The sequence below is a fragment of the Prinia subflava genome, chromosome 6, assembly GCF_021018805.1.
Source record: "Prinia subflava isolate CZ2003 ecotype Zambia chromosome 6, Cam_Psub_1.2, whole genome shotgun sequence".
Taxonomy (NCBI): Eukaryota; Metazoa; Chordata; class Aves; order Passeriformes; family Cisticolidae; genus Prinia; species Prinia subflava.
This window is the reverse complement of record NC_086252.1, coordinates 33,267,484-33,285,566: the sequence shown is the minus strand read 5'-3', so window position 1 is coordinate 33,285,566 and position 18,083 is coordinate 33,267,484. Positions and strand designations below refer to the sequence as shown.

At 43.0% G+C, this 18,083-nt stretch overlaps 1 protein-coding gene across 3 annotated transcripts in view; it reads right to left on the bottom strand.

Annotated features, from left to right (window-relative positions):
- Positions 1-18,083, bottom strand: part of THSD7B (thrombospondin type 1 domain containing 7B) — a 297,483-nt gene that overhangs the window by 182,718 nt on the left and 96,682 nt on the right. For all 3 annotated transcript variants that reach the window (XM_063400989.1, XM_063400991.1, XM_063400992.1), the window contains exons 4-5: positions 9,251-10,046; positions 684-935 (exon numbers count right to left, since the gene is read on the bottom strand). In XM_063400989.1, coding sequence (XP_063257059.1) covers positions 684-935; positions 9,251-10,046 — 1,048 coding nt within the window. The remainder of the gene's footprint in view (positions 1-683; positions 936-9,250; positions 10,047-18,083) is intronic.

Below are 18,083 nucleotides of genomic sequence, written 5' to 3'. Positions count from 1 at the left end.
CTTTCAGTTTTTAAAATATGAAAATGTAAACTGTAGTGGGCGTAAATCAGATTTATTTCTACATATAACTGTAATCATTGTAATAGGAATAATGAAACAATTAAAAGAGTATTAGTAACAATAAATAACACCACTAATCACAGCTAACAATGACCAAATCGATGAATCTCTCAGACACAGAGAAAGCACCACATGCAACCCTCTCCATGCACAAACCGAGCAGGGAGGATCTGCAGGGGCTTCTTTAGTTCCAAAACCTAGGAGAGTGTGGCAAATAGTAAAGGTAAGAAGACTTTTAGAAGCTGGAGTTTTTAGGCTTGGCTAAGATAGAGTTTAAGATTGTAGAAAAATATGCTTAGCAAGACAGTAGAAGGTTTTAAGCTCAATAATGGAGTATTGTGTATGGTTAGTAGAAAGCATACAAGCAGGCATTGTTTGAGGCTGGTGCAGGGATTGGCTAGAACAATTTGTAAGCGTTGGCAATGTGCTATTGGCTGGAAGACTTTCAGAATGCCCTGTGACAAAGAGTCTTTGGCTGTCTGTGGTAGATGAGAGCATGTGCCATCTCCTCTACCTCGCCCTGTGGCCCAGACTGGTGCCTGACCAAAGCTCCTGACGCGTCACCCGGCGCTCCCGTCCCGTTAGTGACAAACACCAGCACCGGGGAGAAGCTGTAGCTGTACCTGGGGCAGGGCTGCAGCGGTGCCTTCCCTCCTCCAGTGCAGGCTTCCCTCTCCTCCAGCTCGGGGCACGGCTCCCCATCGCCCATGGGCAGGCTGCGCACGCTGCGGCGCCGGCTCCGCAGCCCCGGCGCCGGGCTGCCCCAGCCGCAGCTGCGCCAGCACCGGCTCCACGGGGACCACTCGGACGTGGCGCAGGCCTTGGGGATCACACAGGACCTGGAGGTCACGGGGACGGGGTCTTGCAGGCAGAGGCTGCGGTAAGAACACAGTACAACAGCTGAGGAGGCCTTAATGATCTGCTTTTTCAAGCCAAACTCCCCAAAATCCACGGTCATTCAATCAGATCTGCATCAACACCAGCACAACAGAAATAAGAGAAGTTCTAATGCGCAGCACGTAACACATTTCCAACCAGCTCTGGGTGCAAACTCGTATGCTGAGTACTTTGTAAATAATGTATCTCATTTATCTCCAGTTAAAACAGATGCACGAGACATTGTATTTGCTCTGTGTAGCTAGAATTTCACAGTTTGTCCTGTATGGAAAACAAAATCCAAGCCCAAGAGAAATACTGCTACTGGTAACCGTTCCAGCATCCCACACACAGGACTGGATGTCATCCATCCATCCATCCTGCTGAGCAACTCTGCTCTTTTAACAAGTAATTAATCCCACTCTAGTAAGAAAGGTCTTAGTTCCATGAGGCTGTTATCAAACATGTGCTGTCAAACAACACCAGAGGGTTTTCCAACCTGTCAAACAATCAGAGACCAGGAATGCTGCAACTGGGGCTGGACTTGGGGGCTCAATTCCTCCTGCTGACATCAGGACATGATCTCATTCATTCTGTAACATGTCAAGATACCACACTAGGCCAAATACAAAGGGAAAGCAAATTCTAAGGGCTACCAACAGATGAGATTTGGTATCAAGATACAAAGTCCCAGAATAACGTTTTGAAGAGTCCCAAAGCTACAACATCTTTTGACTTCTGCAGAGTGTTATATGGACCATGCAAACCGGCCTCTGAAATAAAGACCACACCTGATGAACTCAGTGTGAACTCTAATTTTTCTTCTCCAGCCTCCAGCTGCTTGTGGTCAAGCTTTTGCCAACTGTAAGGAGCAAACACAGGTACACTTAAAAGGTGTGAAATCCAGAGCTGCTGCCAGGGGAGTAGCAATTACCTCTCCTGCTATTCCTTACAGCACAGTTTGGCCAACCTATCCCCCTCTAAAGAAAACAGACTGGGGCAATCATGTCAGGATTGCAGGGCAGCCTCATGGGGGGAGCAGGGAAGATAAAGGGCACTCATTCCCTTCTCCAGTCTAGAAATTGGTCTCCTTTTCACATAGGTCAACAGGAATATTCCCACTGAAACACATCAAGTTTGACTAGACCCTTAACCACCAGCAAAACAGAGCATTTAGTGGCTTCTATTTGAACTTCAAAGTAAACCCAAAAAAAAAAACTGTAACAACTTTTTGTCTCAATTTCTTCACCAAGAATAAAACTCAGTAATCTCACATGTGATGTGAGGATGAATTTACTGAGGTTTATTTAAACAATTTCAACAAGTACAAACCTGTGATGCAGCCCCCTCAAAATGAAACTATTCTTGCTTACAATTGAAAAACATGTCTCATTTTTCTATTACAAATCAAATAGAACTGATTACAAAGCTCTCTTTGGTACAATTTATTACCTTTTTAATATTTTTTCAACAGAAGAGCCACACCTGCTGCAGCATTAACAAGGACAAATACTTCCTGATTTTGAGTAGGTAGAACAGCAGCACATACAAGACACTGCCCTAACTGATGGTACCAGAAAATTCAAGTTTATCTAAGAACACATTAGCTCTTAGATAATTTCAGGGGGGCAAGAGGGTAACTGATCTTACTTTTTAAAGTGATCAACACTCCCCATTCAGATATAGTGTCACTAGCAAAATCCACTTTTGGGGCTGCACCACTGCAAAAGAGACTTTAGTCCTGTTTGATCTCCACTGAAACACCAAGTAAAATGTAGCCTTTAAAAATCAGGATTGGAGTCTTGGTTCAAATGATCTTTACAAGTCCCAGTTCTTAGCCAGACAAATACCTCAAACACCTCCCCTAATGGATTCTCCAAACGTGTGCCAACACTCTGGCTGGAAATGCCAGCCCTGCCCAGAAATCACCCCTGCACTGGCAAAGGCATTTGCCAGAGGCTGAATAGCTCCTTCTTTCCCTGAAACTCCCCCACTGCTCCTGCTATAAAAGGCAAGATGCTAACTTTGTTGACCTCAAGGTGAATGAGACATGGAGCTGGCAATTTCCATCCTGTTCAAGTAGGCTTTTGAGGGAGAATTACAAGCAACTGCTGAACAGAAAGAAAATTAATTAACTTGTACCTACTCACTCAGAGCCTCCAAGTCAAATTAATTGTGACACCGAGCAACACAAAGACAAATGTAAAAACACTCTTTTGCATGAAATTCAGACACAGCCTTTCATGTCGCAGATGTATTTAGGACGATCTAATACAGATAAAGCCCAGACCTGCGAGACACTCACTGATCTGAGGCTGCAAACCAGACACAGATTTGTGCTGCTGTGGCTGTGTCCAAACCAGCAGGGACAGGAAGGAGGTCTTGGGGACAAGAGGTGCTATATCAGCCCTGTTTATAAACTGATTTTGGACATATTAATGTCTCAGATTGGATCTCCTACTTCAGGGTCGATCTGGTAACTGTGATATAGTACTCACACGACTGATACTTTTTTGTGTGTTCCACGCCTGGACTGACACTGTGAAACCCCAGCATTGTTTCCCAGCCTGGACTGACACTGTGAAACCACAGCATTGTTTCCCAGCCTGGACTGACACTGTGAAACCCCAGCATTGTTTCCCAGCCTGGACTGACACTGTGAAACCACAGCACTGTTTCCCAGCCTGGACTGACACTGTGAAACCCCAGCATTGTTTCACAGCCTGGACTGACACTGTGAAACCACAGCACTGTTTCCCAGCCCACGCTGCGGTGCCTGCGGTGGAGGATGGATCCATTAGTGAGCAGCCAGCAGCAGCACCGAGCCCAGCTCGCTCAAATGGCACAGTGCCCTCTGAGCCTCTTGTGTGCAGAAGGGCAATAAACCACTAATTAAAGAAACACAAAACACTAAACCAAAGGAAACCTACTCATGTCTCTCACACTCGCAGTCCTGGAGCAGAGCAGCAGAGGAGGAGGGAGAGCAGCCCTGGGTACCAGCCTGGCTGTGCAGCTCCACGTCCCCGTGGCTGTGTCACTTCAGGAGCAGCACTGCTCCTCTCCTCCACCTCCAGCCACACACACCCCTGAGACACAGGAACTGTGCAGCCCCAGGCTGAACCACACCACCCTCCTGCTCCGGACAAAAAGCAACCCACCAAAAATAGCAAAACCCACCATCTTCCAACAGCTCTGTGCCTGTGCTACATGCCCTGCAGTCACAGAGCCATCACATCCACCACATGGGAATGAGTGGAACAGGACCAGCAGCTGGAAAAAGCAGCAACACCACCCAGGAGCCGTGCACCAGCAAATCAGGTTGGGCACAGCACAGGAGTCACCCCTGCTTTCCCTTCCCAACTGTCCCAAGGCACTCACAACCGCAGGTGAATGCATCTCCTTACATTACAGGCTGAGACAGGCGGCTCTTGTTCAACCTTTCACACTGAAAGGATCATCTGCAGAGGAGCTGGGCACACTGAGGAGCTGTCACCATGGCACACAGGCAGCACCAGGAGGGCAGGGTACCACAGCCAGGCTCTCCCTCAGCAGCTCAGGAAGGCTCCTGCAAAGTGTCACGCCTGACCAGGGAACTCACATCCAAACCCACGTGCTGCAGAGCAAGATAATCCTGAAATGAGCTAAGTTATCAACCCATTTCCATTTTTTCTCTTCTTTAGCAGTGTCTCCTATTCTGCAATCAAAGACCCAGCCCTACAGGCTGCTGGAATACACACTACCTGCTCTTTGCATCTGGCCAATAATATTAAGATCTCATAATAGACAGTCTTGCCATGTTTCCAACAGCATCAAAACACTTACTTCCCTTAGAAACTGGCAATCAGTGTTAACAGGCACACTTCTGAGAATTCCTGATGTATTTTTAGGGTCTTCAAGTGCTGCCAGGGCTGTTTTGGATACCTTATATTCAACCTGTGCAGCAGAGGTTTCTTTGGCAGAAAAAACATCAGTCCCTTCTGCACCAGGGTGGTGAAGATGGGGAATATTTGCCTGCCATACAACTGACCTAAGGGAAAGGGAACTGGGAGACCTCTAATCCAAACACACATCAGTAAATATGTCAAAGTTTTGGTGTTTCCAGAACTTAATGCACCAGATCCTCTGTTTTAATTAAAAATAAGTGCTGGCTTCCATTCGCACTGCCTCAGCAGACTGTGAGATCCTGGGGCTACAGAGGCAGCTGCCTCCCAGCACAGTTTGGGAACAGAAGAAAAAACACAGTTATTGCTGGACACCACTTCTAAAATCATCAAACCATGGAATCGTTAAGGTCAGAAAAGATCTCTAAGATCATCGAGTCCACCTATCAACCCAGCCCTGCCAGCTCCACCACTAAACATATCCCCAAGTATGACATCCACACACCTTTTGAATCATCCCCTGAGCAGCCTATTCCAATGCCTGGCCAATAAAATGGAAATTTAAAAAGCCATCACTGCTCCTTTTTTCTTGTGCTTTTAAATAAAAGCAAAAGAAATGAGAGACAAAGCTTTTGAAAAGAACATTAGACAATAAAATATCCTTCTTCTCCAGCAGCTCAGGGATTTGTCTTCAAGCCTGAGCACTGAGGCTTGATTCCTACATCTGCCAGGAGGAATGTGAACACAGAATTCCTCTCCCAGATCGGAATCACAACCATCAAATAGCATTTGACAGCACAGCATTTTCACCTCCGGACTGCAGAATTTTGTATTCATCCAGAGAACAGAAGAATGTCAACATTGAAACTGCAAATATTTTTTTCCTAAAAACGTACAACAGCAAAGTGGTTAAGCACAATCCACTAGGAAATGGATAATGGAAATTTAAATTACAGAGGCAAACAAAAGAGCTGAATGCTGCTCCACCTCTGCCTTGACAGATGGGTTGTCCCTTGACTGAGTTTGACCCGAATTTTCACTTACAAAGTGAAGTAAACAGAAACCCAAATCCAACTCTATTATATCACTGTTGTCATCTCACACATGGAACGAAGACTTTAAGAAATATGTACATAAAATACTCCTAATCCAAATAACAATAATAAAAAAAGCCTTATAACTGTTTGCTCCTGACTTTAACTTCTCAGTATGCTTAGTTGAGCACACACATCAGGTTAGAAAATCAGGTTAAATTTATTTAGAATTTCAATGTCTAACTATGCCCATTTATTTTACTAAATGGCAATTTAGTGTCTAACCTAAACAACCATTTATTTAAAAAACAAAAAGAGAAAGGCAAGAACTCAACTCCCTTTGTCTCATTATTCTGCAGATTTTTTCAACTATGACGAGACAGGAAGACAAGAAGAACAGAAATTCTTTCACATTCATTTCTTGCATCTTTTTCAGAGTTGTTTTTTTTTTTTTGATATATGGAAGTGCTTATGTTTTGATCTGTTACTGGATATAAGGATTAATGCAAAACTAAAACCTTTTTCTGAACTAAAATGAAATCCGAATTCTATCTGAAATAATAGGAAAGAAATCCCAACTTTTTAAATAAAGAAAGTCTTTTAAAGGTTCAAATCAGATCCATAGCATCATTCTATTTTGATGTTAATCCCTTTATTTTCATGAATATAATGTTTCTACACCAAAATAGTTTCTGAGCAAAAGTGGACCCGTCTTGAGGGGGGTTGGTACTGATGTTGGTACTGATGTTGGTACTGATGTTTGGCTGTTCAATTGTTGTCATTTCAGGTATTTTCAAAAAGGTCTGCCCTCCCTTTCCTCTTCCTTTGTCCCTTTTCCTTCCCTTGTGAGAAATGTGGAACCTCCAGACTGAAAAGATATTTTATCAAAAACATCCCCATCTCTGTGTCCCTGACATAGCACGTCCAGGCTTCCACGTGCTTATGCTCCTCTCCAAGTAAGAGAGAGTTATTTACAGCCCTGTGTCAGACACCAGCAAATTAAATAACCATGGTGATAAATTAGGCATCTTTGCCATTTCATTATAAATTAGGGGGCAGGATGTAGCCACTCTCCTCTGGTGGCCCTTGGTGGTTGCCTGACCATCCCTGTTACCTGCAAGAACTGCTCAGTGGTGGAAGGCAAAGCCCTGGTACACCAGCAGCTCAGAGCTCACAGTTAAAGTTAAAATATCCCAAATCTGGGGATATTCCTGTCCCTTGCCCCAGTTCTCCAGAAGTTTAGTTTACAGTGGTGCATGCTTGGCAGTGTTAGTAGAAACGGGAAACGTCGGCCAGGAAAATGCAGGAGCACAAATGAGGCTCTTCTTTCCTGGTTTCCAGCAGACACTTGGCTGCCTGCCAGTCCCCACTACCGGGTTATGCAAACGCATTTACTCTTCTTTATCAGTAGCCAAAACACCGTTGCTGCTGTAAGGCAACATCTGTAAGACCAGACCCGCTCCTCAGAAGAGCCGCAGCGAATCTGCTGCACAACAAAACCAGGAGGGCACGGCCAGGGGTGCCTAAAGGAGTCACTGTCAGGAGTGTTCAATATCTGTGACACTCCAGCCCTGGAACTAAACACTGATTGGATTTGGGGCTGGAATTTTAGCTTTGAATTTCAGGTCCAAAAGGAGAAAGGAAAAGTGTGCAAGTGTCTGGATGCTGTAACATGACATGACCTTTTCTCCTCCGCTCAATCAATGGGCTCTGCTCTTGCATTTAGAGTAAGAGTAAAGGATGGGTCAGGCCCAGCTCTGCAGTAAATCTGAGACACAAGCTCAGCAGAAAAAGACTGTCAGGAGGTGGCTAATGGAGCTGTACACTCCCAAAAAGGGGGCCACATCAGCAAAAAACCCAGAAAGGAACAAGAAAGAAGACAGCTCGATCAGGGATAGTCACTGAAACTAGAGCTCCCAGCACTCTCTGCACTGTCATCCAGAAATTCAATGTACAACACAGAAGAGAAAACATTTATAGAAAGTTTCCATTTCCATTCTTAGAGCAAATATAGCAGTGAGCGTGTGAGGGCAGAGCAAGTGAAATTTTAACAAAATTGGGATCCCCCTTCCAAAGCCTCTGATAAGGAATGAGATACAAGAGGCAGGAGAAAGCTAACAAGTGTTAAACATACATAACACACATAAACCTGCTGCTGGTCACACTGTGAAATAAATCACAAGTGACTCCATTAAAGTCAAGCAGCTACACAAGCATAAAATCTGTATATTTGGAATCAGCATATATTAAGACACAAGGAATAAAGTCAAGATGTTACAAACTGCTGGAACATTTCACAAAGCCTGACTTTCTTCCAACTGATAAAAAAATAATTCATAGTTAGCTATGGGTGTAATAGGAGGGGGTAAGAAAAAAGGTCAGAATTTATATTTTCACCTCAGTGTGTGTGCAAAACCACTGCAGAAATTAACAGGGGTAGAGAATTGTATGTAAAATAACCCCTTATCTCTGCCATTTGAGTTTGTGCATGTGCCAAGAGCTATGGATTACTAAGAAACAGATTGATTTCTGCAAAAATCAAGAGCAGGATTTTTCAAGAACTTCCAATTTCCTTGAAAAACAGAGCACAGTAAGATCGCCAGAAATTCTGACTTTCTCAATCAATTTATCAGTCATCTGTAGCTACTGGCATCTACCCAAATCCAACCTGAAGTCAAACAGCAGAACTCAGCTTAAATTTAGATGTGAGAAATAGAAAGAATAAATCTTTCCATTATTTGCTGCACATTACTGTAACCTTCACATTCAAATTACAGCAAAGCAACCTATATAGAAGAGAAATCATTAGATAAAACGTTAGATAAGGACAGAAATCAACAACCTCCATCAAAGACAGGCGTGCCAGTCACCTATCCTGTACCAGCACCCAAGAGTCAGACAGGAAGGCTCCTCAATATGGACAACAATCCCAGGTTTACTCACTGATTTCTTTCCAAAATATACCTTTTAGCATATTCACAAGGCCAAACTTTTCAGACTTATTTTATCCTGTATTGATTTGTAAGAATAAAGGAGTTTAAGCTGATGCAATTTTAGCCTCTTATACCAAATAAATGCAGTACATGACTGAGAATGAAACCTCCCTCTCCCACAGCCAGGGCCCAGCAACAGCACAAAGTGATGTACAATTCCATTTCCTCAAAACAACAAAGGAAGACCCAAAAATATAAAATGAATTAAACAGTTGCAAATCGTAGAGGAATGCAAAATATTCCACATATGCTAGAAAGGAATTAAATCAAGAAAAGGTTCATAAAGAAAACCCATTCAAAATTCCATTTAAAGCTCAGGAACAGGACTCAGAGTGACGCTGCCAGGCAGAGCCAGCGCTCCATCACTCAAATCCAATGGGATGACACAGAGCAGGATCACCCTTACCTCAGCGCCGCGGGTTTGCCATCGCTCCGCACACACCTGACCTGCCTGGTTTGGTACCCGATCTCCGCCTCCCCGGCGTGCTGCTGCGGATGAGCGCCGGGAAGTCCGGACGTGCTTCTCTCTCCAGAGTCCGACCCCAAATCCAGCATAGTCCTCCCCGCCAGCTCCACGTCTTTAGGATGCGGCAGCCGGCATTCGCCCCAGGGGCCCAGGCGGAGGCTGTAGGTGTGCTCCTCCTCCCCGAGGGGACAGGCAGGAGCTCCACAGGCTCTGGACTCCGTCAGGTTGGGGCACGGGGCGCCGCCGTAGAGCGGAGGCGCGATGACGGCCCGCGTGCGGTGCTGCAGCGTGCGGGCGCAGCCCGCGCCGCACGGGGACCAGCCGGAGAACTGCGACACGACGCAGTCCCGCGGGCAGGGCACCAGGCAGGCCTGCTCCGAGGGCGGCTGCGGGCTGAAATACTCACAGATCTCGCTGGACACCGCCGTCCTGTTCAGCTTCTGCAGGCAGCGGACGCTGCGGCGCTGCAGGCCGTGCTGCGCGGTGACGCAAACCTCGGCCCCCGCCTCAGCACCCGCGGCCGAGACGAGCCCGCACCTGTCCCATGCCGAAACCTCCCACTCGAAGAGCTCCAGGTGCCAGTCGCAGACTTTAAAGCACCTCCGCTGGCTCTCGGGTCTGTCCTGCTGGTCGCAGTTGGCGTGGAAGGTGGTCCAGCCCTCGGCGTGGGTGCACCACACGGCCCGGCTGCGAACGCCGCCCGAGCCGCAGTCCCCGATGCAGCGGCCCCAGTGACCTGCAAGAGAGGGGCTGGTGAGAAATGCCATGAAATGCTCCTCCATGGATCTGTCCTGACACCCAGCACAACATCAGACAACCACAAACCCATAAAGTCCGAATGGTTTGGAAGGGACCTGAAAGCTCATCCAATTCCAAACCCCTGCCATGGGCACCTTCCACCATCCCAGGTTGCTTCAGGCCCTGTCCTGTTGCTGTAGGACATGAAAAAAGATGAGAGACTCCACATATTTCAGAAGGCAAACGGCATAAAAAAGGCTTTAATTGTCTAATTTTATAAAGTGTTCCGATACAGACTTAACAGGATTGGTGAACAGGACTGACACCTCCCCCGTGCCATTGGTTAAACTAGAGAAACAGCAAAAATGTCTTTCTCTGAGAATCACAAAGGCAAAACACCACCTGGAGAAAGATTGTTTTGGGAAAGGACAGTCGTTTTGCCAAGACTGTTTTGGGAAGAAGCTCTTCTAAGAAACTTTTCCCTTGGGAAAGGAGTTAGCAGCTACCAGCAAGCTAAAATCTTTTAGACCAAAAAATATCAGTCCCACACTGTCCAAGCTGGCCTCGGACACTTCCAGGGATTCAACAGTCACGGCTTCTCTGGGCAACCCATGCCACGGCCTCACTACCCTCTGATTAAAGAATTTCTTCCTAACATTTCACCTAAATATTGCCTCTTTTAATTTAAATATGTTCCCCCTTCTCCTACCACTGTGTTAAAAAATACAAATCATATATAAAATATAAGCCATATCCTGTCATGTATTACAAAGCAAATAACTACCAGCTGGTCCCTAAAATTGGTTAAATGCTTCCTAAGGGCTGCAAGTTGCTTCTCCCAGTGCACTCACATCACTGAATCACTTGGAGAAATTTGGGGAAAAAAGAAAATATCTTACAGTGCTTTGAATTAAAGGCAAGCCTTTAATTTCTGCAGCAGTAAAATTCATCCCAAATGAATATTTAATTTCATTTGTACAAATTAATATAAAAATGATCATAAAAGAACAATCATCTAATAGGAAAAGAAAGTCACGTTAGATAAGAGGAAAATAGTCTTAATAGAGCAATTAGTCAACAGAATAAACTGCACTGGGAAGCAGCAGAATCATCATCCAAAAGGGATAAAACAGTCAGGATAAATACATGAAAATAATCACCCTCGAGGTACACTGAGTAAATCGTTTCCACTTGCAGCACGTGGCACTATGAGAGATGGTAAAGCCATCATTCTGGAGGAGAAATTAAACCAAAATAAAACGCAGCAACGTCATTTTCACTTCTGGAGCACATGAACATGCATACGTAATCGTATGAATCTTACTTGAGGATTTGCAAGTGAAAGCAATCAGACAAGGCTAAACAGAATGATTTGTCTGTGAAAATATTATTCAATAAAAATCCACAAATCAAAAAAATAATGATGGCTGTAAAGTACAAAATTGCTGGCAAACTGAAGCACAAAGGTAGGGAAAAGCACTCAGGCCGAATCTTAACTATTAAAGGGATTTTGACGATCATCTCAAGGGGCTGTTACCTTGTTTCTAATTCTAAAGACTTTCCAATACCTCATAAAAGAGCCACTTTGTTCAGTACAAACATTGCATATTTAATTCCTGCCTGAAAATACACTGCAACTGCAATCTTTTCTAATTTTTCAAGGCGGAAAATGAACTTGCAAGAAATAAGTTAATTTATATTAAGTAACACTACTGCAATCAATTTTTTTTAAAAATTGATTTTAAAACTACCAGAATCAGTTACATGTTCATACTACAAAACCAAGCACACACAAAATCCAAAACCAGTCCAGTAACAGCTGCAGTTATAATCCCAGGTATACTCAGCTGAAGCCAGAAGCAAGAACTGGCCAATATTTAAAGTCAGATGTGAATTTAGAATGAAAAATTACCAAAAAAACCCAAATAAGCAAGCAAGAACTTGTAAGTAATTACGCTGTCATTAGACACATTACAATTTGCATTTATTCCCTGGCAAACTTGCTAAAAACAGAGCCTGCTCTTGGCAAAAAAAGAAGCTTGAAAAAGAAGGCAAAAATCAAATGCAAAACCCATTACGATAGATTTTTTCACTTCCTGACAATCTCCTCAGGACGTGGCAGTAAACTTATCCACAATGTTTCACTGCTTAGTTAAATATCCTGCTCAGTAGCTTAAATGAGGAGAAAGCTGTAAATACTTCCTAGTCAATAGTCCACTTTGTAATTAGAATTCAATTATTTTTAGAAGGCTCATATTAAATTTACACTTTTCTCCAAATACATCTGAGTCAATTAAAAGAAACATCTCAGCACAACGTGAATTATAATATTAACTGTGTTATAAACCCACTGGAATTTAGGCATCAGAAGCCTGAACTTCAGAAACGTGCTTTAAAATTCCCCATCTAGAATGGAAGGCCACACGTAATTAAAGAAGAAGACTAAACAAAAGGAAATTAATTTCACAGTGATCTGTCTATAGAAAGGACAATAATATGTAGATAAAGAGTTGATAGTCTGTCTCCTATGTATTGTAATTTAACCAGATACTGGATGGGTGTTTGATCTCATCACAGCAGGACACGGATGGGAGATACAGACTGTGGATGCACACGGAAACAGGGAGGCTCCAGGCTGGAAAAACCTCAGTGCTGTGAGGATAACCCTGGGAACAGGCTGCCCAAAGGACAACAGAACCCATCCTTGCAGGTTTCCAAGGTCTGACTGAACAAAACTGAGAAACCTGGTGTGCATTCAGTGCCTGCTCTGTGACGAGGTCCAACCAGACGACCTCCTGTGGTCCTTTTCAATCTGGGTTTCTCTGTGCAGGAGCATCTAACTGAAAGCAAGGATTTCTCCAGCAGGATGCCAAAAAGAAAAGTTTTTCACTAATAAATACACTGAGATCTGCAATGTACCGATGAACACACAGCAGCATGAATAAATCCATTCATCAACCAAGCCAAAGAGAACTTCAACCAAATTATTATTCCAAAAATGAGAGGTGAAACAAAACTTGCTGGGTTCACACAGTAACAGACAGATGAGGTGTCTTTGTTTATGAGCAGCTGTGAACAAAGACATCCCACTGTTTCTTCCAGGTCATCTGCAACACTCCAAGCAATGACATGAAAGGGATTAGTAAGTCAAGACAATCTATTAAAGCAAAATTACACATTGTTCTGTTTCTCATCTTTTATCAGCCAGAAAGAGCTGTCCTTTCACCCCATACAGCTTCTCTAACCCCTTTCAAAACATGCAATAACACAGCTACTGGAGTTTATTCGTTGCACTGTGCACTGATTTGTTTTTCCTGCCTTCAAGACCTACCTACAACTGCACCATAATTGTGTCTGAAAGGATGCAGTGACATCTGCTCTGACACACAGGTCACACACACATAAGGCAAACAGCCCATACAGACAATGATTACACTTTACAGACAAAATAAAACACCACTGAACACCAAACTTAGAAGAGGAATCCCAATAAGAGCTGCTTAGTAAGTATGTTATTACTTCATAAGAATTGCTAGAATAATTATGCTCTGTTTATTGTGACATTTTAGCTTAATTGAAACCATTTCACCATCGGAGAATTCATTCAATAATAAGCATCTCTCACAATTACTCTGTCCCTGTTGCTATGCTCTGATTTGCAAACTTAGCAGAAGATGAGCAATCAGTAAAATAGAATATTGTGTTACTAATTTATATCAGATAATAGATATGCTCCAGTGAAGGAACACTGAAAAAAATAATGGACAACCACTGGAATAGTCCTATTTTCTACACATTTATACCTTCTTTTTCAATTTAAGTATCAAATTTAGGAGTAATTGCTGAAGACCTTAACAACTTGCTTTGAACAGAATCTCCTAATTCTTATCCATCATACTCCTGCTGGAAGTGTCCCAGAACCCCTTGAATGTCATCCTTCCACCACAGCAAGGTTATGGGAAGTGCAAACTCCAACTCAGCCTGTCAATTCTGAGAACAGGTAACAATTCACTCACAGAACACATGAGCCCTATTCCTAATGGCACTACAGCTAATTAATCTTCACTGTTAGTAAGAGACAAAAAATAAATTACATTGAATACGTTTCATCAGAATAACTGGTTGTTTTATGAGAAGGTTTTATGAGATTTATGTAATTTTAATGTAATTTTATGAGAATTATGCATGTTTTATGAGATTTGGACGTATATTTATTTCCCATATGCCAAAGCTGTTGAAGATCATACAAACTACAACATAGTTCCTCACCAGTATTTTTTTTCTTGGCTTGATACGAAGGCGTTGTGGTTCTTGGCACATTATGCCAAGAAAAGTAATTCTAAAGATTTAGATAAGGATCCTACAGCCACATCTTTTCTTGCAGACTAAACAGGCTAAAATCTTTGGAGTCTAGGACACAGATCTGGGATGTTTCAGTATTTCATAATACAAAGTAATTTCAGCAGAGCTGTAGTTGTCTAAATTGCCCATTCCCTTGTTTTCTAAACCAGCCCTCCTGCCTCCTTGCCCTGCACCTACTGCCACACCTCAGCCAAAATACAGATTATCTTCCCAGCCTATTCTTAACTAGTCTCAATTATTTTCCTATTTATTATTAACAGCAATTCATTAAATCCCTTTGTACTGTAATCTGTATGAAAGATTCTATACAAAAGACTATTGTTCTATTTGCAGTGTGTCACACAAGGCATAAAAAATTCCTCTGATTCCTGGGATTAATTTTAAATATCTGCAGCACTTTTTTAAACTTTCATGACCTACACAAATGAGCAATTCAGCAGCTTAGTTATTCATCTTATTTCAGATCTGAATAAATGTGAAATTTAGTGACTTACAGCCATGCAGCAGTTTGTTCCAATTTTACATTTCAGGTTTTTCCCTTATTATCCATATGCTGTAACACTCAAGACACACTCCAGCAAGAAAGACATTCTGCAGCAGAATGTAATGAACACTGCTGTTTATGAAAATACAGAGATTTACTAACCCCTTGGCACTGGAAGGCAGGACTTCCCAATATTAAGAACTAATGTAAACGGTATTAGCTGAGCTACTCAATCATGTGCCCACACCCCAGAGACAGCCCAGGGGAAAATATTCTTTCCTTTCAACTCTCAATTTAAAAAATAGAAAAATAAAAAATATCCTCACACATTCGAAAAAAATTCTGCCATATTTATCCAACACATTTTGAGGGTCTGTGAGAACAGATTTCTGGCCTTGACAGCAGTGGATATTAGGAGATGAGAATACAATGTATATAAGCTTATGTACTGAAAACCAAAAAGAATAAATAGATCTTATCAACAGATTACAACTCTAAATTGTTTACTGCATATGAGATTAAAACAACCTCTATACTGGATTATAAATAGCTATAATCAAATTCTGGCCTTTTTGGAATTCCAAACATCTGTGGAAACCAAATCTTTTTAAAACCTAATAGCCTTTGTAAGGTGTTTGTAAATGTAACCTTAAGAGCAAAAGAAATGTTCCTTCAGTCACTCCACCTTGACTCTGGGGTTTGTAATCCCCAACAGGAACTGTTATTTCTCAGTGGAAAAAAAATAAAAATAAAAACAGAACCCACATAAGAATTACACAGTACCTCTTGTAACAAAAACCACCAGTGGGGGCCATGGGGAAATCATGGGCATTGCTGGTCACATTGCTAGCCCCCAGTTACACTGAAATCTTCTCTCCAGTCCACAGGAAATCTCTGATCCCTTCAGAACAATGAAACAAGAAGTCGAGGAGATCCACTCTGATATTTGCAGAGAAGTAGAAGGAAGAGAGAGGTACTTGGGTTATTTCTTGCTTATCTCCATGAACTGGGTGATTCAGAAGTCTCTCCAGTTGGATACAGCTCCCTACACCCCTTTCATACCAGCAAGCTTCACACAGAGTTTTCTATGCTTTTCCCACACACTGCCCCTCACGTAGGCACTTTGAGATATTTTTCAAGCATGCAAAGCCAAGGTTTCACCCCATGTCTGTGTTCTGCTACCAGCCCAGCTGGGATGCACTCAGCTCTGGAGAGCCCACCTCATCTGAATCTTCGCAAGGACCCTCAGCAAACACCACCAAAATCATAAAATCACGGAATGGTGTGGGTTGGAAGGGGCCATGAACATCGTCTCATTCCAATCTCCTGCCAGGAGACCTTCCACTACACCAGGTAACACCAAGCCCTGTCCAACCTGGCCTGGGACACTTCCAGGGAAATGGAGCAGCCACAGCTTCTCCAGGCAACCTGTGCTGGAACCTCACCACCCTCCCAGGGAAAAACCCATGGAGACAGTGAAGACTGGCGCTCATGGACTCCTGAGGGAACCACAGTAAGAAACTTTCTGTCAAAGGTTCACTGCTCTGAGACAAGGCCCTGGTGGGACAGCTGGGGGGAGGCACTGGCAGCACTTCAACATCTGCTTATCTGAGCTCCAAGACACACAGAGAATTCTTATTTTAGCTCTGTAATAATTCATTACCCAGCAAACACCAAAGATACAGCCCAACCTCTCTTGCAAATTGTGGCAACTGCAGTTTCTAATTTTCTTGTTCTTTCATGAAGCCTAAATTATGTTTGTTCATTGAAATAACAGCAAAATTAAAATCTGTTTCAGAGAAAAAAGTTGTGAAATAATACAGCAATCTGCACACCTGCAAAACCTTTCTGAAGTATCCAAATTTACTTCACAAGCACATTATCACAGAAATACATGCGTCCCCCTCCAGACATCATTTGAAGGGAGAACTATAATTTTTCTGCTCAGCTTCATCCTATTTCCAACTTACATATTTTATAACCCAGCACAGCCCAGAAGCCCACGTACATTTCCAGCCACTGCGGTGATCAATATGTGATGGCAAAGGAATCGAAACCCAGAGCTGCACGTGGAGGTGCTACCAAGCCTGGCTGGGGTGAAACAGAGGAGCTGCTTCGCCTGTCCCTCAGCATCTTCTAGAGCTGATGTTCCTACAGATGAGTTCTCCTGCGGAAATTCTCCAGGTGGGACCTCTGGTGAGCCCCACTTGGAGCACCCCTGTCCCCTTGCCCTGGAGCAGAAATGGGGCTGTCCACAGAACTTGGAATAGAAAAGGTAAAACGGACATCATTTACTTCTACAGAAATAGCTTCTCAACCATATGGGCCACTCATTATTCCTAATAAACATTATAGAAGAGCTATACAATGGCAGGAGCCCCACGGAGCCCAACTGTTGCTAATTAGTATTTCTGCAAAGATGGAGAACACCTATAATAACAATTCCCTGGCAACAGCATAATTAATTCATGTGAAAAGTACTATTTTTAAACATGTGCATTATCAATTCTACAAAAACTGGACCGAGGTTATTGTAGAGCTCTACAAATTGCTTTTACTGGACATTTTCACTTTATTTACAGTCCACATCTAATTATCCTCTTTCAATTATTAATAATTAAATTTCCATTTGCTCTAGACACTCCATATTCTCGAGGAAAAGCGTTTCGGAAAAACACAACTCGCTGTGTTGTGTGGAAATAGCTGTGCAGGAATAAACCAAATGAGAAGCTATGCCAAAATGTGGAATATAAGTGTTCTGCAGCAGTAAATCAGCTTCATTGTCCCACAGACACTGGGAGCACTGGCTGCTCACAGGAGGGTGGCTGAGCAATCTCAGAGGGACAAAGAGCTCCAGTTTCCAGTGCACAGCAGGGTGAAAGGTTTTGACATGCCCGTGGTTTTCCCTTCAGGGAAGGACAGACATACGGCACATGCTAAAACAAGGCAAACAAACAAACCCAAAACCAGACCCCAAAAAATTTAAAAAAAAAATCAAAAGGCTAAATCCAGTTCACAAAAGTTCAGTTTGGAGGGGGGGAAATAATTAATGTAATAGGAAAACAAGAACAAAGACAATAATGTCCTAATTGAAATAACTCCCATCACATCATAAATTCTGCTTCTTGACAGGAGAACAGAATACTAAAATACTTCAGTTTGCACTCAGGGAACATGATTACATTACCT